At 42.4% G+C, this 23,245-nt stretch overlaps 2 protein-coding genes across 2 annotated transcripts in view; both read right to left on the bottom strand.

The window, feature by feature from the left end:
* The window catches only part of LOC310870444 (venom phosphodiesterase CdcPDE), a gene marked incomplete at both ends in the record, with an annotated part of 29,406 nt that extends 23,701 nt beyond the window's left edge, over positions 1 to 5,705 (bottom strand). The window contains 2 exons of the mRNA XM_083781675.1: positions 2,718 to 2,791; positions 4,588 to 5,705. Coding sequence (XP_083637801.1) covers positions 2,718 to 2,791; positions 4,588 to 5,705 — 1,192 coding nt within the window. The remainder of the gene's footprint in view (positions 1 to 2,717; positions 2,792 to 4,587) is intronic.
* Positions 5,706 to 10,890: 5,185 nt separating this feature from the next.
* enpp2l (ectonucleotide pyrophosphatase/phosphodiesterase 2-like) overlaps positions 10,891 to 23,245 on the bottom strand; it is a 32,313-nt gene continuing 19,958 nt past the window's right edge. Inside the window, exons 19-26 of the mRNA XM_083786347.1 lie at positions 23,209 to 23,239; positions 22,539 to 22,599; positions 22,252 to 22,391; positions 20,665 to 20,806; positions 19,928 to 20,005; positions 17,876 to 18,008; positions 15,790 to 15,943; positions 10,891 to 11,119 (exon numbers count right to left, since the gene is read on the bottom strand). Coding sequence (XP_083642473.1) covers positions 10,946 to 11,119; positions 15,790 to 15,943; positions 17,876 to 18,008; positions 19,928 to 20,005; positions 20,665 to 20,806; positions 22,252 to 22,391; positions 22,539 to 22,599; positions 23,209 to 23,239 — 913 coding nt within the window. The 3' untranslated portion in view covers positions 10,891 to 10,945. The remainder of the gene's footprint in view (positions 11,120 to 15,789; positions 15,944 to 17,875; positions 18,009 to 19,927; positions 20,006 to 20,664; positions 20,807 to 22,251; positions 22,392 to 22,538; positions 22,600 to 23,208; positions 23,240 to 23,245) is intronic.

The raw sequence follows: 23,245 nt of genomic DNA, 5'->3' as shown, positions 1-23,245 counted from the left end.
ACACAATGTGGTCCTGATTCTGGAGGTGGCAGCCTGTGTCTTTGATTTGTGCATGGACCAGGCATTTTAAGATAAACATTCAACACAAGTACCAACCATTCATTTGAATCATAACAAACCTTGAGAATCGATGTAGATTTTTCATAATAATATTTGGAAGCCTGGGCCATGTACATAAACTGACTACGACAATAGCTGGCAATTAAGACAAAGAGCAAAACCAACAACTTGTTAAATATACTGCTCTGTTTCGACTGTTATGCAGTTTGTCTATGTGGAGGAGAAGGTGCCATATGTGTATCCTTATACTGTAGGTGCCCATGAACTGTCAACCCCGTTATAGTTGTTTCCCTGTAAAATGTACTGTAATTTGCGTAGTCAAATAAAGAACAAATGTGTGTGTGTGTGTGTGTGTGTGTGTGTGTGTGTGTGTGTGTGTGTGTGCGCGCGCGTGCGTGCGTGTGTGCGTGCGTGCGTGCGTGCGTGTGTGTGTGTTCATATCCATCTGCTATATATTAAGGCATGTGAGTCTTCAGTATACCTGTATTATTATGACAGTCCCTCAGGGCAAGACCCAAGCCCAGTCCGAGACCCAGGATTGTAGTACCTGCTACTACAGCCATAGCCCACTGCGCATACACACACACACACACACACACACACACACACACACACACACACACACACACACACACACACACACACACACGTGCACACGCACACAAACACGAATAAGCACAAGCACACGTGTTATCTTCAGAAGAAGACATGTAACCTCTAGTAAAATCTGTGCTATGGTTTTGTCAGCAAACTTTCAGCTATGAGCATCTGGTCAAAAAAGCATCAAAGAACACTAGAATAAAGTAACCACCATGTTCTTTCCACTAGCATGCCGTAAGGCCAAAAGATTGATTGATTGATTAATTAATTGATTCATTGTTCTTCTGGAAATTCCTGATCAGTCTACTACAACAGTAAAACACTGGCAGCCAACATCACTTTTAGCTCAAATATCTGACTTGTGCACCCGCTGGTGCAACCTTAGGTTGCAATGCCATGTCTCAGGTTCGAATCCCAATCCCGATGATCTTTTGCCAATCTACAAGCTTGCAATGCTGCGCAATTAAAGCCTGCATGGTGTGCTTGTAGATCTGCAATTTTCACTAGTTTTGGTCCTGTGCAAACATCTAATCTCTCTTTTGGGTTTCGACCCACTAAGCTATAGGAGACCCTCCTGTTCGACTACTACACACTAGTCAAATTGCCATTTAAATGATTTTTTAAATCAATTAAAAGAGGCCTGCAGTAGCAAATCAAAAGCAGTGCTTGTTGCAGCCCAACAAATCCAAAAAGTCAACAGTCTGAATTTTTAAACATTATTTCAAAATGAATCTCCAGTCCCACCAAAGCTATTTAACATACAATTATACAGCAGCACTTGTTACAGTGGCTAAAAGTCTAGCCCCCTGTAGCATTGGTATATTTTACTTACCATGAGCTTCCGTCTCCTATTTTCGCCACCCATGTCTAAAACCCTGTTCTAGACACCAACACACACACACACACACACACACACATGTGCAGGTGTGTGTGTGTGGCCTTTATACTGACCTCTGGAACAAGGTGAGAGTGGCTTTAGATAACTTAGTAACTGATTTAATAGATAACCTCACGTTTCTACCTTTCTCCTATTTGCTAGTCCCTCAAGAACAGATTCCGAGCTGCGCTACTGAATCTGTCGGCAGGATGCTTGCCTTGCTAGCTTATACATTTTGCCCCCAGGGAGCGCTCAAGAGAATGCACCCAAAATGAACAACCCCAACTTCTGAGTAGGGCCGGCCAGTGCGGACACTCAGCACACCCGGGGCGCACCAGATTTCCAAACGAAACACTGAATATACGAACAATGCCATAACTGCCATAACTGCGAAACAAATACGAAAACAATTAACTTCGCCCCTTCATGCTTGATCCCCAATAATAATAATAATAATAATAATATCCCTAATCTCTTAATCTAGATAAACATTTTAAATGAAAGATTCTGTACACAGAAATGTATAGAGTAATAAGTAAAGGCAACACCAGAATGTAGCCTAAAAGACCTGCATTCAAAATGATACTTGATTAAATAGCAGGTATGCTATCAAAATATAGTTACAGTGAAAATCTTGAAATGCAATTAGATAGCCTAATATACAATATTGTATCAGTTATTGCATGTTTGTTTTAATGATGTAATCAACAAAGTAGGCTAACTAATAAAGCTGACAATAACAAAAAAAAAAATCTGAGGTGTGGTGGAGTAGTATCATAAAAAATAAACATTTAACCCATTCTGACCGGGCACCCATTTTGGTGTTGGCATCATGTTATGCTTTAGCTATTGAAAAATAGCAGATCTACAAGCTCATAGCGCGCCACCGAGTGGCGCACTACGAGCTTGTAGGTCTGCTATTTTTGAAAAAAATCGAAGAACGACTGACATTTTTAGAATCTGATCTCAGGTCAGACTGGGTTCATCAGACCAGTGTGTGTCCAGTGGAAACCTCGTATGAATCTGATTTCAGGTCAGAATGGGTTCATCAGACCCAGTGTGTGTCCAGTGGAAACCTCGGATGAATCTGATCTCAGGTCAGAATGGGTTAATGTCAAACAAATGAAAAAAGAGAATAGGTGTTCAGCAGCAAAAACAACAAAAAACGACCAGAAGTCACTTCTGGTCAGAGGAAGGAGGATGCAGGCCCGAAGGCAACCCACAGTGCCTAGAGCCTCCAGGTGTCGCCAACACCTGCCACCAAAAAAAGAAAACAAAAATCATAAAAAAAATACACACATACATTAGAGAAATCTTCATTCCTATACTCTCAGCTATGGTCAGGGAAGTGTGGTCATGAAGACGGATGGCTGGCATCTCCCTTAGAGATGTGTGAGAAGTCCAGTCACAAGAGAGAGACTCGGAGTAGAGCCGCTGAATCTCCGCTTGGAGAGCTGGTTCGGGCATCTAATATGGATGATCACATACCCTCCCTAGGGAGGTCCTCACTGCATGTCCTACTATAGGGTCGGACACCCTCCCGGGTCAGACCAAGGACCAGATGGATGCCTCCTGAGTGTCTCCCTAGGGAGGTCCTACACTGCATGTCCTACTGGTCCGAGACCCCGGGTCAGACCAAGGACCATACTGGCATGGGAACACCTCGAGATCCCCTTAATATGTTCCTCTGGAGAGGGACGTCTGGAGCTCTCTGCTGGAACTGTTTCCCCCGCGACCACGACCCCGAATAAGCAGTTGAAGATGGATGGATAAATATACTTTTAATTCAATTTCAATTACATTTTTTATTTCAACTCATCAGATAATTGTGCCAGTTTAACCACCTTTAATCTAACATCCCTATGTATATTGTCCATGCTTCACATCTTTTTTTAAACAATAAAAAAAAAAAGTCTAAAGAGTTAAAGATTTTCAAATGTTTTTTTGTTCGTTTGATCGTTGTGAGCTTGTAGATCTATTTTTGGCTACATTTCTCTTTTCTTCTTTTTTAAAGCAATGGGTGGGGGACATACGGCTATGGCTATTTGGGGGTCCTTAATGATCTTGCGTATGGCATTATCATTTCATACACAGAGCTGGAACCATGATGGCAAGGGGAGGGAATGTGGAAGTTGAGGGAATGAGAAAAAAAACGACACTTGTGTGAAATGAGGGGCACTCTTATCATCATACATCATCACATACCGTGCTCAGTCAATCAAATCATCACATTCCGTGGTACACCTGGGCATAGGAAAGTGGGGTGGGGAAAGGAAAGGGGGGGAAAAGTCCATATGGGTGATACTGACTGTACAGTTTCAACTGTATTTTGTGTACACCACAAGTGACAGGCAGGCATGTAGCATATGCAAAATCAATACCCTCCAATAAGAACTCCAACACAATCAGATTCCTCTTTCAAACTATGAACACAGTCACAGCATCCTATTCATCATTAGAGTACCATTGTTCATCTGCTTTCCTTATTCCCCCATACAGTGCTGACAAATTACTATTCGTAGCCTAGTTTGACAAGCAATTTAACATAGGTTAAACAGCTTCGATAATAATTACTGTTTTTGATTTTGTTTTTAATAACACAAGAAAAAAAAACTTTTGGTCCAGTGACAAGTGCTGTATGCGGGCTATGAACTTTCAAACAAAGCAACAGTCTACTCTGATCCACAGTCGTCAGATTAGACGTGTATCAACACATTTAGCAACACATAGCAACACATGTAAAACAACATCAGTTATAGAACCCACTTTGTGAGTTGTTAATAAAGTGAAAGTTACGTTTACGCAACATTTGTTCATCTAAATGTTGTCCGGAAATGTCTGAAAGGCTATCATAAAACTTGCGGGCTTCCTCAGGTGTGGTGAATGTGAACGTCTCATTCTTAAGCATGACTCTCAGTGTCGCAGGGTAAAGCAGTTTGAATTGTATCCCTCTCTCGTATAGCAGTTGCTTAACAGGTTTGAATGCAGCACGCTTCTTGGCCGTTCCCAAACATAAGTCCGGATAAAGCCTCAGTTTGCATCCCCTGTACCTCATCTCATGTGTGAGGGCCCATTGCTTTGCCTTCTCTTTCTCCGGGAGCCAGTGAAAGGCCACCACGATGGGGCGAGGGGGTTGTCCCACTTGGGGTTTGTGGCTAACAACTCGATGTGCCCTGTCCAATTCTGGAGCTTTATCAAAGACCTCTCTGCCCATGATTTCTATTAGCAGGTTGGACACAAACCTAATTGTACTTTGGCCATGCTCACTGTCCTCTGGAACATTCACCAGCAGAAGGTTAGCTCTCCGAGACCGGTTTACCATCTGATCAAACCGGTCATTCATGTTGGTATATTGCTCTTGCAGGTACTTATTCTGCTCTAGCAGGTAATTGATATTTTCTTCCGCTGTGGCCAGCTTGTTGGCATTCTGCTCATGGGTGTAACTGATAGTTGTATCTTGGAGGTACTTGATAGTTCTTTCCGCTGCAGCCATCTTGGTAAAGTTGTCTCCGGCCAGGGATTCGGTCGCGCTCAATCGTGCCTGGAAACCAGTAACCATGTGATGTATCTTATCCGTATTTGGTTCCAGGACGGTATCCTTCTCAACAATGATTACCTTGGCCTCTTGCAAGTCCGTTTCTTTACACCCGCTGTCCTCAGCCTCCTTCTTGTCTTTGGCTGCAATCATCAACAGCTGGCGATTCCAGGCTTTGTTAGCGTTCTTCATTTGGTTCTTAGAGATTACTGCCCAGCGTTCCCCTGCCTTCTGTGAGTCCACATAGATGGTTGGAATAGTTTCCTTTGCAACACACAGAGCCTTCAGGGTGGTCTTGAAGGGTTTCTGATCAGATCCGTCCCCGTCCTCATCACTGCCCTCTTTCTCTGATACGTAAAGCTCACCCGTTGCTACTGGCTTTGTCTCTTCAGGCAGGCTGATACTATCACTCTCAATGGTGGTTTTCTTGGCCTTCTTGTTTTTGGTGCCACTTTTCGTCTGCCCACCCACTTTCACTGCCTCTGTCTCTTTTACCTGGGATCTGGAGGATTCCAGGTAGAGCACAGTGGGGAAGAAGATGAGCGTGGCAACGAGCACCTGGTACCAAGGCGGGCCAACCAGCAGCACATACAGTACATACAGCATGGAGGCGCAGCATGCTAGGAGTGTCATCCTAGTAGGTAGATGCATTCTCTCTGTCTGTTCTGTCTATCTGCCAGTCAGTGGCTGTTGGTTAGTGTCCGTTGGTTAGTGTCTATTGGTTTGCTGTTCTCTTAGTCTCTGAGTCTCTGGCATTGCCTAGGTTGTCCTTGAAATAAGTGCAATTCCAATTGCATCTACGTCAACTTATATAGTCAGACTGCTGTGGTCTGACGTCACAAACACACCAAATTTAGATACTGTCGGCACCTTCCAGCCGAAACATTTCTGATGCTATCAGCAAGGTAACATTTCATGATTGCCAGTGAATTGTGCCAATACGTTATGTGGTCCCATACTGGCACCTGTGGGGGACAGGTCAAATGCAGTAGTTTGCTTACTGCCACTTGAGTGATTTCTCTGCTGTTCTATTTTCCATTTAAATAGTCCACTAGATAATCCAATAAAATAGACAATGGGTGAAATATGTCTGTGTTTTTGCATGATAAGGAAAGAACTCAAAGGCTAAAGAAATATTAAATGTTATTTTATATTGACAACTATAAAGGCCTTCATGATTGTGCCAATGCTCACACCCAACAATTTGTTTTACTGACGCATAAACCCAGCGACGACACGCGTTGTCCGATATTACTAACCCCAACACTAAATCTAACCCTAACCTCAGTCTTAACCAGCCACGTAAGTCCCCTAAACTCATATCAGTCTTAACCGGCCACGTAGTCAGTTGACAACGCGCGTAGTACCACAGGCTGGTTGCTGGTAGTCATGATCTCCCAGCCAGGGATTCGGTCATGAAGCCAGCCACGTAAATCAGTCGTAAATCAATTTTCACTTCCGTGTTTCCTAATCGCAACAATTAAGGCTCCAGGCGAGGCTGCTGGCTGGATTGCATTCAAAGTGATAAACCTACTGGTGATTATCGGTTGATAACATTCGAAGCGGGTGCTGAGTCACTGTTTCAATAACACAGAATACTTTCTATAGGAAATGTGTGCATTCTCTGTTAGAAACCTTCAAGACTGAAATCTGCACAACCAGAAAATGAATACAATGTAGCACATGTAACAGGAATATTATTTATCATCAGAAATTAGGGGTTGTACAAGATGCCAGTGGTCTGCTTCTGACATGTCTTAAATTCAGCATGATCTTTAGGGTAGAACTCGCTCAGAATGTAAGAAACTTCAACATACTGTAGGCCTACCAATTTACAGGCCAAAAAAGATCAACATGGCAAGGCTGATTAGGAAGAAAGTCTTTCAACTCGCCTCGCTCATTATGTTACTTAGACAATTTGTGTTTACTTTGGAGCCAACAGAGAGAATGAGAACCTAGAGGTATATGTTTCAAAGAAAAATTCACATCCTACTGATCTGCCGCTTCTTTTCCGGTACGAGTCAGACTGAGTTTGAGTTTCTCAAGAAAGTATTGGACACCTTGGGGTGTAAACTTGAGACTGAAAATGTTATGTTTTCTTTTCCATGCTGCCAGTTGGGCATGTGTATAAATCCAAATAAATTCAGATATTGATATCTGATATCTGTGTGAAAAATCACTTAGATCCTATACTTATTTGATCAGATTACAGAGGGCTGTACGTACAGTACGAAGATAGCCGATCTACAAGCTCACAATGTGTCGCAACTACCCCCCCCCCCCAGCTGATCAAACAGTGAAACACACAGGGATCCATTTATCTCCATTTGATACCGTTATCATTGTAATGACTAACCTGAGTTTATTGTTCATTGGTAGTCTTTATGGAAACAGCTGAGCGTGAGAACACGGTCAGCTGTGAACGTCATTGATATCACAAAGGAGTGCAGATGTTGTCACCACCTGTGACTCACGGGTGGTGCTCGATCTATGTTCAGTGCTGTTGGGTTTGTTATCACTTTGGGTAAACACACGTACGCATCATCTAAAAAAAACATTTGTATATAGATAGAGTATTAACATACTCTGCCATATAGACAAAATAACATTTTATTCACTTTAGGTCTTGACACACATGACAAAACACCCCCTGCAACATTATAAGAATTTATTGAGATCACAAGTTAATGCACAGTTAAGGATGGAAAACAAATGTTCCCGAGCAAATACATGAAAACTCATACATGGCATAGCACCCGTAAAAAAGAACAATGGAAGACTTGTTAATAACTCGATGCGATCACTTTTGTATGGACGCCTGGGAAGGAAATGATGACGTGATGTGATTTTGACCTAAGCCAAGAATACACTACACAACTCAACTGCCTATAGTAAGAATTGGCTACCACATGTAGGCAACATTTTGAACTCTCCCCTCTTCACAACAACAAATTGATTTTAAGGGTGAATGTTTTGCTCCAACTAGAATATAGATTAACTCGTTTTGGGCGTAGTGTACTGTACTGTACAAGCTTAGAATAAGTACAATTGTCTTATTGAAGGGAAATGGTTAGGCTCTAGTAATATAACTACTATATGTCAGGAGATATGGCTACAATTTCTCCTAATTGATCTGAGGACCCCTCTTATTATTGTTAAATATTACCAAACGAGTTCTTCAAAAACACTATTTCATTGTATGTTTGGCTTTAACAAGCATGCTAGATGAAAATGTCAGTTTTAAGCACAATATAAACCACTGAACCAATGAGAAAACATTGTGAAGGGCTATGGAATAATACACATACGTGTATTGCGTGTTGTAAATATGACCACTTTCCTAAATTCAAGCTTCACCCCTCTTTTGCATGTTTGAAATCCTTCTTGAACAAGCATGTCTCCTAGCCTTGCATAATAAACTAGGCAACAAAAGCTTGGTTTAATCGTTGATTAGTCATCGTTACAACAAGGTATAGATTGTAAGGATCGGGTGTTTGTGGAATGAGCAACACAGCTACAGTAAACGTGTGCGCCTCCAAATAATTTGCCAAAATGGCATGTGGTTGGTATTCAACCATTTGCTATGGATTGGAGTAGTAAGGGGAAAAAAACACATATTGGCCATTTTTACACTTCATTAACTTATGGTATGGGGCAGTATCTCTTTCACAGGCAAGACAGAACTTGAAGTTGTCATTATTGAAGGCAATATCAATGCAGTGAGATATGGGATGAGATTCTGGGGCCAGCGGCGATCCCATATCTTCAGAATCTGGGACCTATAACGCCATCCTCCAGGATGACAACACTCCATGCAGCCCCCCACAGAGCCAGGATCATCACAGAGTAGCCTACCTCCAGCATTTTGAGTGGAGAGGATGGAATGGCCTGCCGTGAGTCCAGACCTCAACCCATTTGAACACTTGTGGGATCAGCTTGGGTGTGCTGTAAGTGCTAGTGTGACCAACAGAACCACGTTGGATGACTTGCTTGGTGACCAGCATGGTACCAAGCTGTTCATTGCAGCTGCTTTTGGATCTTCCACCCGCTACAGAGTTCCCTAACACTGAGTGTAAAATAAATAAAGTGTAAAAATGGCCAATATGTTTTTTTCCCTCCTTATTACTGTGTGAGAGTGCAATCATCCAATTCACTAAGCAGCAACTCAAAGCAAGGGTTGAATACCAAGCACTTGGCAAATTATTTGGAGGCGTTACCCCACACGTTTAGCTGTGTTGCTCATTCCATGAACACCTGATCTTTACAATCTATACCTCGTTGTAAAGGTGACTAAGCAACAATTAAAATGATATAAAATACAATACGAATTGGCATTATAAAAGTGGAGAAATAATGGACCAAAGTTAAGTTTCCGAACTTTTGTTGCTGAGTTTACATGTCCTTCATGACGGAATGAAGTGGATTAAAACAGTGACACACAGCTGGATCAACCTGGTTGGTGTATTTCATGGAAAGTAGCCTGAATATTTTCTACACACAAATGCCAGGTTGCCCTGGCTGAAGTAACCACAGCTGTCTATCACAGCTATATCTACAAAAAGTGTATGTACCGGTATGTATAATTGTCTTCTCTTGTCGAGACTGCTACTGTACTGTACGGATGTGTTCCTGCCTCACACAGTTTCAAATTAACACAGACTATAATATGCTGTATGCATGAGAAGACTTGAGATTGCAGTTGTCGACCTAAAACCCCATAAGGCACTCAGAATCTTTTCCTGTGCAGAAAACCATACACTCCCATTCTCAATAAAGCCGTACCAGCCTATAGGCATCTTGCTCTCACGTCATATTTGTGGGTTGGGAGGAAATGCCACCGCAGGTGGCACTTTGTGCGCAAAATGGCCACCGTTTGAATATGGTGAATAAGGGGCATAGGCAAAAACCTGAATTACATTTCAAGTAGTATGGTCGAGGGTGTACACATTTATGTTTATCATATAATAAGGTAACGTCTGCAAGCCTAATTCAAACGGACTGACACTGCATTCACATTAATGGCAACGATGTCAAAGCACCGATAGTCAATTAAAGCTAGCTGCTATATAACGGAATGTAGAAGAATGATACTGCAGACAATAGCAACATTAGTACTGTATTATGCTAGGCTGCTGACCTAAAACATGCCCAATATTTATATGAATTGTTTTAAGCCTGGAACCAAATAGGCTCCTGGTGAATCATGTTCATAAAACATTTGATTCTGTGTAAAGAAAAAAGAAGAAAGAAATAAAAATGGCAAAAATAAGGGTATTTACTAACTGTAGTATATAATTAAATATTCAAATATGTTTGGACACAGAATCAATCAAGCGTTTTATGTCATGATTCAGCAGGAGCCTGCATGGCTTGGTTCCAGGCTTAAAATAATTTATATTTATTATTTTCTGAAATCTCTATGGGACGAATGGATGGGTTTTTATATCTATGGCACCACAAAATGGCCAACACCTATACCACTCATACTTTCTGTCACAGCAGCACGGTCAAATGTGCATTTATTTGGATCAGTACTGCAACACTGGCGCTATTGTTATTCTGATACATAATAAATATGATTTACTTTAATATATATAAAAATATACAACAAGAAGATCAGCCGGAAAAGAGAAGAGACAGTTGTGGAAACAGCACGGGAAAGGGGTTTCAACATGCGTTTGTGTGTGTGTGTGTGTGTGTGTGTGAGAGTGTGAGTGTGTGTGTGTGCGCGCATTTGGACATGCGTGTGCCACTGTGCCCACACATGTACTGTACGTATATGTCCGTGTACTGAATATGTCTGCAATTACCTGTCCACGAGTACATGTAAATGTATATATATATATATATTTATATGAATCTATCCATGTCTTCTACAAGTCGTCGTTCTCAAAGGTGTGCAGGTAGGTTTTGAGGGACAGGACGTCGGTGTAGGTGAGGTTGGTGGCCCGGTACAGGTCCAGACCCGTCAGGATCTCTATGTCTCGGACCCTGGCTGTGTGATGCTGCAGCCTGCCCTCCACCCACTGGGACTCGTCCTCGGGACTCTGCGGAGAACAAAGAGAGACCAGCGGTAAAGCCTGATTTGTACTTTGGGGTGTCGTGGCGCGTTGTAAGCTATTTTCGGCAAGCAACGACAGAGTGTAAATGAAACCATTAAGGGGGGGGGGGGGGGGTACGCAGGACCGGCCCGGGGCGCCTGGGATTTCGGGTTTAATATTGTCTATAAAACGGTACCTATGAGAGGCTAAGGGTATTTTTGGGGGGAATTATGGGAGGTCGGAATAATGGGTGGACACCACCAGGGGACAGTGCATATAAATGTTACAGCTAATAACACTGAAAGAGAGAGATAATCAGTAACAGGGTCAAAAGTTAGGTATTTTATCTCGCTCTTTCATACTTATTCACATCTCTCTCTCTCTCACACACACACACACACACACACATGCGCACACGGGATGCATGCACGCACAAACGCACTGCAGCTTCTATAGTGTAAATTAGTACAAATACATGTCCCATCTTGCCATTCTATTGTGATTAGATGAAACTATGTCATGTGGTGACTGTCAGAGCAACAGGTAAATAGTGAAAGAGCTAAAATCCAGCAATGTACAGTAGAGGAAAGGTAATATCGATCCAAATCAAGTTTCGTAAATTCCTTAGAGGCAAACAACTAGTGCTCGGCGGTATTTGCAGGTTTGTTCTACAGACATTGGGAAAGCACTGCACTCTGACCGTGTGGTGCGTTGTCCTTGTAAACTGTCAACATCTATGAAGAAAATAGTACTCTCACTCAGAATGGATACTTTTAACAGTCCATTGTGCATTACAGACCACAATCATTCCAACCATCTGGCCTTCAGTGTGTGATGAAGTAGGATGGCTGAATTAGATCAAATTCTGACTGTGCCCCGCTTGTTGAATCTCAAAACTCCAGTTCATAACACAACTTTGCACAGTGTTACAACTCAAGAAATGCATTCAGAGTGCCTTGTATGACTTCACATAATGGATGGAACTTTTAAGAATGTACTGTCTGTACCATCTGCAAAACAACGGGAAAGAGTCTACCCTTCTCTTGTCTGCTATTCTGACTTCAGTACTGTGAAATAAATCCTGGTCACTAAACTGCCTCCCCCTGGCCAGCCGGGGCGCCTGATGGAGGGGAACGGAACTGGTTGGAATAACGTGTTCCTTCCACGCGCTAAGTCCAACCAGGGAAACTCCCCCCCTGTCAGGTGTAAAGGAGCAACTTGGACACTCAGGCATGAAGGAAGCATGAGTTCAAGTCCGTTGCTCTCCCCTTGTCCCCCATATATGGGGACTAGGTTGGTGGAGGGTGTGTAGAGCCCAGGATCACATTAGATGATTGACACAGGGGTGAAAAATGGGTTACAAAAATCGTGGGATAAAAAATATATTAGTAAAAAAAAAAAGTACTGTGAAATAAAGCAGATGTGACCTAAAATGACCATGTGATAGAGTGAGTGACATTCATTCCAGTCTGCAGCTTCATCTTAGAGAGGATATGAAATTAGCCCAAGGAAATCTTGATATATATTCTTTACTGTCATAATAATGGTTTCCTGATCAGGCAATCACATCTTGCCAGATCCTTCCTCCCTATTTGTCTGTCCCCCTTTCTTTCTTAGCCATCTTCCAGCCCAAGTTGATCAAAGAGAAATACTAGAAGTAGAGTCTGCTCAAGTAGTACAAAACCACCATTAGATGAAAGTATAATAATTGGGCCAATTATGCCCATTATTCATTCACTCAGTCCTCACTACAAACACAAAGTTATGACAATTCATAGAATGTTCGTGACATATTTTGCCATAGAATGCTACAGCAACAATGTGTAACTGCATGTACTGGGTTGACATTTAATGACACTCTGGCTGGTGTTTTTGCCTTTTGACACATTGATTGTGAAACCTATAAAAAGGCACTGTGTGAAATGAAAATAGCTCTGTTGTGACCCTGGTCAAGTATATAGGCCAGTTGTAGAGTCCCTTGTGGAGGATGGCAAAACATTTTTTTTTTTTACTTTGCACGGCAACTGCGTCTGCTGTGAGCCTGTGACCACTAAAATATAATATCCAGTTTGCCATTTACCATGTGCCTACAGTACAGTATATCAAGTGAATGCAGAATTTAGTGTTTAACCAGGCTGAGTCAAATAAACAGATACAACAAGCAGTAGGGAGGCAGTAGATAAGGTCTAGGACAAAGGCCAAGTCATAGTCTTGAGACAGACCTCTGCCCAGCAATGATATATGTTTATCCTTACTGGTCTCATGAGTCTGTTTCTCGCGTCTCGCCACGGCTGGTTCCTTTTTTTTAAGATGTTTTGGTTTGCATTTTTGCGGTACGCTGCTTTTCATTGCTGTGACAGGACACTGTGGTTGAGAGGCATGACGACATGTGATAGATGAAGCATTGCATTAGTTCATGCAGGACATGGGAGTCATATTTTCATTAGCTGGCAGCCTGCTGACAGATAAGTTTCCATGCCTCACTTATAGCCCATTCCCACAACCAAGCATATGTTCCTGAGTGTTAATTTAACTCCAAAAGTGAACAAATGGAACCAAATGGACACGTAAGTGACCGATCAATTGTACACTCATGTTAAATTAACTGTAAATGCACTTCCGCCGGTCGCAACATGGCCCAAGGTGTGGTCTGGCACAGTGGAATGCTATCTTATTAAATAATAAATGGTGCCAGCCACTATACTTCAAACTCTGCCATCTTAAAACATAAAATATGTACACATACGCACACATTTGGCATTGAGGTACCATGACCTTGAGTTTGACCTTTCAAAATCACACAAGGCCAGATGAAAGACCATCTGTGACTTCGAATTTGTCTGTTTTACAGGAATAGAGAATATGTACTGCAATTTTGTCCAATGACCTTGAACCCAATACATTGAAGCTCACTGATCTTCTGTGAATGTGATTCATTCAAAACAGAAAGACAATTATTCTCAGTTTGGAAGATAAAGAAAAATAGGTTTTGACATTTTTCCGTGAGCTTGACTCAATTACCCCAAATCCTGATCTAGTAAATTGGAGATAAAAAATAAAATAAAAAAGCTTTTGACCTTTGCCGTTCCTGAACATTTAATGAGATTCCATGGAGGTGCATTCCTATTAGGTAAGGTTGCAGACAGAATAATAGGCACATTAGGCAGACACACTGAAGGAGATAATAATACTCTTTCAGTTTGTTTCCTGGAAGGAATAGAGCGGTAAGGAAGTTCAATTCAGTTGGAATGAGCTGGCAGGAAGCAAAAGCCCAGGCCCAGAACAAAGTGAGATGGAGAGCTCTGGTGAACGCCCTATGCCCCTCAACAGGGTAAAGAGGACTAAGTCAAGTAAGTCCGCACCAAATGGGGTTCCCGCCCAGAATGGGCTAATAGGCAGACACACTGAAGGAGATAATAATACTCTTTCAGTTTGTTTCCTGGAAGGAATGGAGCACCACAAGATGTGTTCCTTCAAAGTGGTAAGGAAGAGCAAAACAATGCTTTCTTTCCGCATGTTTCAGAGAGGAAAGGTGATATGTTCGCAGAGGTGGAAATCCCATCCCATCTCATCTCATCCGATCCATCTGTTGGGGTCTTTCCACGTTGTAAAGTTGATTATGCACATGCACTGATGGTCCTAACATGAACTGATGGTAACCTCAGGAAACCTTAGGTTAGGGTTTAGAAGGCGATTTTAGAATCGGCCTCAGGTCTAAATGGGTTAATCCATTTAGACCTGAGGCCAATTCAATGTTGACAATGTTTTCCTCTTTCTTACATAATATTTGACAATTTGGTATTAAACAGGTCTTTACGTTCCTTAAACTGTAACTTTAGAAATGTGCAGATGCCCTGCATACACTTATACTCTATGCTAGTTTGTTTACTGATGAGTGAGAAAACAATGTAGACCCCCAGTGTAGAAACCACTGCCTTTGAGGACGACACATCATAAGTATGTAGGTCTTGACTCACACCGAGCTCTCAACCATAACATTAAATGTTATGGTTGTCAGCTTGTGAATCAATGACAAAGCGAATCAGATACATTTTATCTGATTCGCTTTGTCATTGATTCACAAGCTGATTCATTCACTCACAGTCAGTGACTGACCATGACTGGTCAAAAATGTTCAAATGACTCACTTACAAGACCTTCAACTGCTGAATCATCACCATCTCCCTTTCATAATATGCATACTTCCTCTCCTAAGTCTATTTCACTTTTATATGGCTCCATTAGGCCGGACGGCTGAAGGCCGGATACTATGTTTTCACTCCTGTCCATCTGTCTGTCCGTCCGTGTGGATCTTTTCTCTGGAACAGTTGGACTGATCAGCATGAAATGTTGCACTTTATTTACTAGTTACCATTCTGCAAGCTCACAATGTGTTGCGACACGTTGTGAGCTTGTACATCTGCTAAAGATCTTTTATACATTTTAGACATACAACTTGTTAAATGGGACATTCTGCATAATGAGTACACTTTTGATACTGTAAGTATATTTTGGTGCCATTACCTTTGTACTTTTACTCAAGTCAATTTACCAGACCTTTACCTGTAAAAGAGCGTTTCTACATTGCAGAGTCCTATTTTTCCACCACTGCTATTACAAGCACAGCCACTCAACACTTATAGCCGTATACTGCCACCCGGTGGCCGAGCACTCACATTGCAGCTCTCGTGGTTGGTCTCTCGATGGGGGATGAGGAAGGAGAAGACGTTGAGGGGGCCGTCACACTCCTCCACTGTCTGGTTCAGCTCCTGGCAGCTGCTCACCACCGTGTAGTAGTGGGTGGGGACGGCAGGCGAGTCTCCTGAGACACTACAGAGGACACAAGGAGACATGTAGTAGTGGGTGGGGACGGGACTCGGGAGGCGAGTCTCCTTTCTTTCTTTATATGATGATTTCCTGTTTTTATAGAAGTGCATATTTGTATGTCACTAAATGTTGTAATTAATTGAAAATGGTGGTCCCTGTCCCTTTCAACCTATCCTAGTATAATTGGTCCTCACTAATCATCATGATCATGATAAAAATAAAATAGCACAATTTTTCTCTACTCAGTCTGTGTCTCATAGTCATAGGAGGGCTGTGGGCAGTTCAGAAACCTGTCCACCAGTGACATCATCGATGGGGAATCCAAGCTAATAGAAACGGCAGGCTTCCTATTCCTGAAAAGTTCCAATGTGAAAATGGAAGCCACCGTCCTCACGATAATAAAAATCTAAACATATTAAAGAAATCTGTCTAACGATGATGTCACCGGTGGTTGGGTTTCCGAACTGCCCATGGCCCTCCTATGAGGGAATAAAAGTACTATTTTATCATGAACATTAGTGAGGACCAATTATATGAAGATAGGTCGAAAAGTGGTGAAGTGGTTCTTTAATCATGGTGTGTCCACAGTAACAGTTTTTGTATTGACTTTTTTGTATTGACTTGACTTCATACTTCATACTGTGAAAATGTTCAATTAATTTCAATCCTGAGAAACTACAGAGGATACAAGAAGACAACATGTAGTAGTGGTTGGGGACGGAAGGCGAGGCTCCTGGATACAACGTGTAGTACTGTACTTAAGTACAATTTTGAGGTATTTGTACTTTACTTGAGTATTACCTATTTCCAATACTGTTACTTCTACTCCACTACATCTCAGAGGCAAATATTGTACTTTTACTCCATTACATTTATTTGAAAACCGTAGTTACTAGTTACTTTATAGATTATTATTATTACAAAACGCACTAACCACTACAGCAGCACTATATATATTATTAGCTATTATTTAAAAAAACGAAGCTATGATGACTAAAACTATAACTAAACATATTGAATTTCAGTCAACAAATAGAAACCAGATATGAATGCTGGCGAGGACAGTTCTGGCTCAGGGGCCACCTGGGCCACGGGCCACAGTTCTGGCTCACAGGCCACCTTTGCCTACCACTGCTAAGGCCAGTGGTTCTCAAAGTGCGGTCCGGGGACCCCCAGGTGGTTCCAGCCAGGGGTCCCCAGCAAAATGTTAACACATCACAATCATTTGAACCCTTTTATTCATATTTATTCGATGTTGGCTATTAAAAAATAGCACATGCTGCTCTACGCAGTAAGTGTGGCCCCCTTATCTTACAATTTAGGCATTTAGCAGACGCTCTTAATACAGAGCAAGAACAACAACACATGGTAATACATCAAATACATAAAATATAGTCTCTTTTTCTTTTTTTCTATGATGCAAGAAAGATGTATTTGGCGCTGCACTGTGGCGACATGGACTAGGGCTACGCTTGCATGCGGGCCCTTTGTCTAAGACAAATTTCTTCCTCGGGAGACTAATAAAGTATATCTCTATATCTCTGTCATCAAGAATCATCAGTAAGTTAAGAACCTAACATGTGTCTAACAGTAGAATATCTGTACAATTAAACTATGAGTATACACTAGACTCGAGTGCTATGTCTACATAAAATACAATCTACAGTAAATTACATACATTTAGCCATTGCATACGCCTGTAAGGTCGTCGAGCCTAGGGCAGGTGCTACGGCAAGTGCTACAGGCTAAGATGTATCCTGAAGATTGGGACTATGAGTCTGCAGTTCTGATTGCAATGAGAAGTTCATTCCATAGTTTTGTAGTCAGAATGGAGAAGAGTCTGGACATGTGGGGCGTCATCCCGGTTGTTTTTGTGAATATTCTGCCAGCATCCCTGACTGTGTTGGCTGATCTGAGCGAGCGGGGGAGTTGTACCTTTGTATCTGCTCTGTAGTGTCTCTGAGGCCGTCATAGTTGTTATCAAACACGGGTCCAACCAGTACGTTGACACCGTTATTCTCCTCAGCGTAACGTCTCAAAAGCGTCGACTGGAGGTAGGCCCAAATTCCTGCACAGAAAATGAGGCAAGATATAGTTAAATATACCTAATGTATTGTCAGAGAAAAACACAGAAACCAGCCAGGTGGTCAATAGAGATTAAACGTTAAAAACTTAGACTGAAGGTGCTTCTAGGACCAATGGGAACCGTGACTGAAAAAGGAGAAAGAGCCGAGCACTTCAAAAAGGTCTGGGGGAGAGGACGTCAGCTCAGATCAGAGAGAGAGAGAGAGAGATAGGGGGAAGGAAGAGAGAGGGAGGGAGGGAGGGAGGGAGGGAGGGGGAGAGAGGGATGAAACCTAATCAACACGCAGCTTGTCAGTAGAATAACCCCAATGCTTATGTGGCACACACACACACACGTCTCACACACACACACACACACACACACACACACACACACACACACACACACACACACACACACACACACACACACACACACACACACACACACACACACACACACACACACACACACACACACACACACACACACACACACACACACACACACACACACACACACACACACACACACACACACACACACACACACACACACACACACACACACACACACACATTTTTACATTGTTTTCCACATCCATATAAATAAAGAACAAATCCTCTGTGTGCACGTGATCATGTGTGTTTAGAGAGCAGAAAGAGAGAGATTGTCTGTGTGTGTGTGTGTGTGTTTGAGAGAGAGAGAGAGAGAGAGAGAGAGAGAGAGAGAGAGCAGATAAGTTGCTTCTCTCTCCAGAGACAATGGGTGTCAGGCTGTCCTTTCTCTTAGACCTGACCTCATCAGACTGCCTTCCTCTTCTCTCCCTTTCTCTCTTCCGGACCACTACGTCTATCTAGGTTCTCACTTTGTAGTACCACTTTCGTCCCAGAAACTTTGGTTTACTGTACAGTTCAATGTCACCATCATCATCATCATCATCCTTTATTTTGTCCAAGCAAGTTAGTTTAGAACAAAATCATGAGACTGGAAAAAGAAAGAAAGAAATGCCAGCACATATAAACAATTCAACATCGATTTATAATGGCACTATAGTGCCAAGCAGATTGGGCAGATTTTACTCTGAAAAGCCCGCCTTCCATTACCCCGCAAATAATACCCCCCCATAATATTCCGTTACTACCTTGCGCTGTCACATCTAAAGTCTCTTTAGAAGCGTTTATATTCCAAACGAGATGCTAGGTTAAGTCAGAAATGAAGACAGAACATTGCCGTTTTGATCAAAACCATGGAGAGCGCTGTAGATTTAGAATTATGAGCCACTTTAGTCGGGCCGTAAACAAGGAAGTGAACAGCAGTGCACATGCGCGAAACATTTCTAGGATCACTGAAGGCATGGCAAAAAAGAATACACGCAATAGGCACCCCGCGGTTTTATTAGAAAAGACGTGCATCCACGTCCTTAGCACAAAAGGTGTTAATGAACTCCCCAAAATCCTGTCCTCACTAACTGGGGCTGGACTAGGAGGGCTAGAGGGCAAGGAGATTTTGTGAATGTGTTCTTGTCCCTTGCAAACCTTCATTAGTAATGCCTTTACTTATAGCTCTACCACTTACAATAACAAATATCACACCCCTGTGAAGTGAGGGGCGCTCTTATCATCGTACATCATCATGACGTAACATGTCGACTTGCTCAGACACATGTGACGTAAATGCTCCATTCATTGTCAATGGCAATTTAACAGTAATACCGATTTGCTCAGACACATATGACATAAATTCTCCATTCATTGTCAATGGCAATTTAACAGAAATACCGATTTGCTCAGACACATATGACATAAATTCTCCATTCATTGTCAATGGGAATTTAATTTCCGTCCTACATTTAATGTGCAGGACGGAAATAGCACTATCCTTCACTGCAAAGAAGACAAGCAAGGAAGAGTGCCACTTACTTTTGAAGGCAGGATACATGGGGACGGTGTTGGTGATGAGGGACGCATCATATTTGGACTCGGGTGAGGTGGCCAGCTCTGTTCATGGAAAGAGTCACACATTTTCACATAGAAAAAAGTAAAGAAGAAAATCATAGTAGTCAGTGCAACAATTCTGTTTCTTATTTTATAATGTTTTTAGTTTTATGTGTAGACATATGCGTACAGTATGAAGAGAGAGACCTATGATTAGGCTTGGAATTGTGTAGGCATTTAGGTGAAACCATAGAGCACCGAAGTCTGACGCCAATATTGGTAGAGTACTTTTTTATTTGCATTGTAATCCCCATAGGGGGATTTTAGATCGCCTCATAAGAACTGTGTTTGAAAAATAAACACATCATCCCAACCGTTTCACTCATATGGATATGAAGAATCAACTGACTGAGAGAAAACACTACTGTTACTGCTGCTGAGAGACAACACGATTGTTACTGCTGCTGAATTAGTTACATTTTCACTAGAAAAAGACTACATGAAATATGACTGAATGTCGTAAACGATACAGAGCCACCTCTCCGACAGTTTTGCCGAGACAGTTTGTTTATTTTTGGAACACAATTCTTATATGAGACGATTTTAAGATGACCCCATGTTATTCTCCATACACTTCCATGAACCAGGGAATGAGCAAGTGACGCCAGGACTTCGGCTCTATAGCCCAAACTTCACAGATGTGAACAACAACAGCAACCCACCTGGTGGATACAAGAAGCCATGCGTCAGTGTGTGGTGCAGGCTGTAGGCTGTACATGTCTGGCTGTGCTCTGGAAACACTCGGGGGTCCGCTCTGATGCACTCACTGCTCACTGACACCTCCGGCAGAGGACTCAAATCCACCTGAGGCAAGGACAGAGAGACCAGTGAAGTGTAAGAGTGTGTGTGTGTGTGTGTGTGTGTGTGTGTGTGTGTGTGTGTGTGTATGCGCGTGTGTGCGACGCGTGCATGCTGACTATCTTTATTTTCAAGGACACCCCAATCACAGCATATAAAACACTAGCCCTGAAACATGACTGTCATGATTATCATGACAGTCATGGCGCAACTGCATAAAAAGCTTTTTTATCCGAGCGCCCCGCCTACTTTTCTCAAACAGGGTTCGTTGGGAAATTCACAGTTGCACACCGGGAGCGCACTCACCTATTACTCTGTATTGGCAGTGCGGTCAGCATGCCTATATCGAACACACCAAGTGCCACACTCCTCCCGACTGATAGGGGCGCGTAGTTGAAAAAAAAAAATGCTTTGCAGCGGGATGCAGCAATGCTAATCACTGTACCAGCAAACACCCGTGGCACATGTGGCGAGTACTTTATATTTGGAATCTGAATGTGTATGTACACGTTTACAATGTAAATGTAGCGATCACGTAAAACAGGCGGAAGTTAAGCCATGACGCTCGTGAAGTACGAGCGTCATGTGAACCATGGCTAATAAAACACAACACATATAACGAAAAACAATAAACATTTCAACCACGTCACATTAATGCCAGAGATGCAAGTGTTAGTGTGTCTCTATCGAGACCATGCAATCAAACCAGTTTCAGAGAGTCCTGATTGAAGTTTGTCCATTTGTGTGGAACATATTAAAAGATAGCAGACTTTCCCTGTTCGCTGTTCATACGTGAACTGGTATATCTAATGTGTACAACTAAAAGTAAAGTATGCACAGTATGGGTGTGTGAACAAAAGTGAGTGTTTGTGTGCATGCCGTCACCCATATGTGTGTACCAATACACTACAGGATGCATATTGTGTACAGTATAGGGTGGTATGTACACACAATGTGTGTGGGTTAGAGGCTGTACGTACCAATGTACGTACACACGACCAATGTCCACAATGGCCTGCCTAAAATGCATATGCATGTGTGATGTGTGTGCATGTGTATGTGTGTGTGTCCTCTGTGCACAATTATATGTGCAGCTGTGCCTTATAAAACTGGAAAGTGTTACGCAATCTGTTTATGTTAGCGTCTGATAAACAGCCTGCAGGGCGAGGTAAGTACATTTATTGGTGTTACTGACCCTGTGTTGTTTGTGTTTGGATGTTTGTGAGCATGTTCCTGCACGCACAACCATCTGGTAAAGCTGTGTAAAGCATGGCCTGGCCTGCTGCAAAACACATGCTCACGCGCCTCACCAGCTAGGCCACATTTCTGTACGAAATTGTCCCTAAATGTGGCCTAATGGCCTATATGTCAGGAGATGTCAAATTAGACACAGATTATTGCGCACATGTGCAATAATTGTGCATGTGTTTGCGTAGGTAAGGTGTATTTACCTGTTTAGATAGTGTGAATGCTGTCCAGAGAGGCATGGCCAGTTCTTTACTATATCCACTAATAAAGTCCACATGGTGTAGCAGGCTGTACTGGGTCTCATACAGCACTGCTGGTCGACCAAACGGCAGGTGGGTGGTGTCTGGGAGAGAAAACAGGTCATTAAGATTGAAACTGTCATTAGCTGATGTTTTATCTTAACGGCAGGACTTGAAGGACACATTCCTTGACCATTGGGCCTATATGTTTTTATTGTGCATAATATTATCCATGAAAGCTCCAAACCTACTGAAAGCATAGACTCCATCTGGGGCAGGGCTGAACACCTCAATGATCCCCTCCACCTTATTCTACAACAATGAAACACACATTGTTGCCAGTTAGATTGCAGGTAATATCAGACATCGCATGTTGTGATTCACCTTCCAAAGACACATTCAAACTGAAGATTATCTTGGGAGACAAAATATGCAGAATGAATCTGACTAAATTGTGTTTTGTGAACTCTACTTTGCATGTAATGTAACGCACCTAAAGCCGCAATCTGTTTTGACCAATTTGTGTGGTCGAGTATGTTATTACAATACAACTAGACACATCTGCAGTAGTGTGAGGCGGTCCCCCTGCTTTACTCCACACAATCGAGAAATGTAGACCCTGGTGTCGGGTAGGACGTAGTCTACTGTACTGCTTGACTAGTAGCATTGCCTGAAGCTCAAAGTGCAATATCTCCCCAGTCAAAGCGGTCGTCTTAGCAAAACGCAGACACAGGAATACCTGCGTTCAAATCCTGGAAAGACATAATCTTACAGACCACAGCTTTAACTGATAAAAATACACATAACGTTAACTATGAACACTTTGGCACAAACACTACTAACGCATACGTATGTGTGCATGTGTGCGTGGCGTGCATTGCATCATTGCATGTCTTTTTCAACATCCTCCACTCCACTGACTTCATCGTCACAGCTACAGCCCAGGTCAAAGCTGGCC

The sequence above is a fragment of the Protomyctophum parallelum genome (assembly GCF_964188405.1).
Source record: "Protomyctophum parallelum genome assembly, chromosome: 1".
Lineage (NCBI taxonomy): Eukaryota > Metazoa > Chordata > Actinopteri > Myctophiformes > Myctophidae > Protomyctophum > Protomyctophum parallelum.
This window is presented reverse-complemented; position numbering and strand designations above follow the sequence as displayed.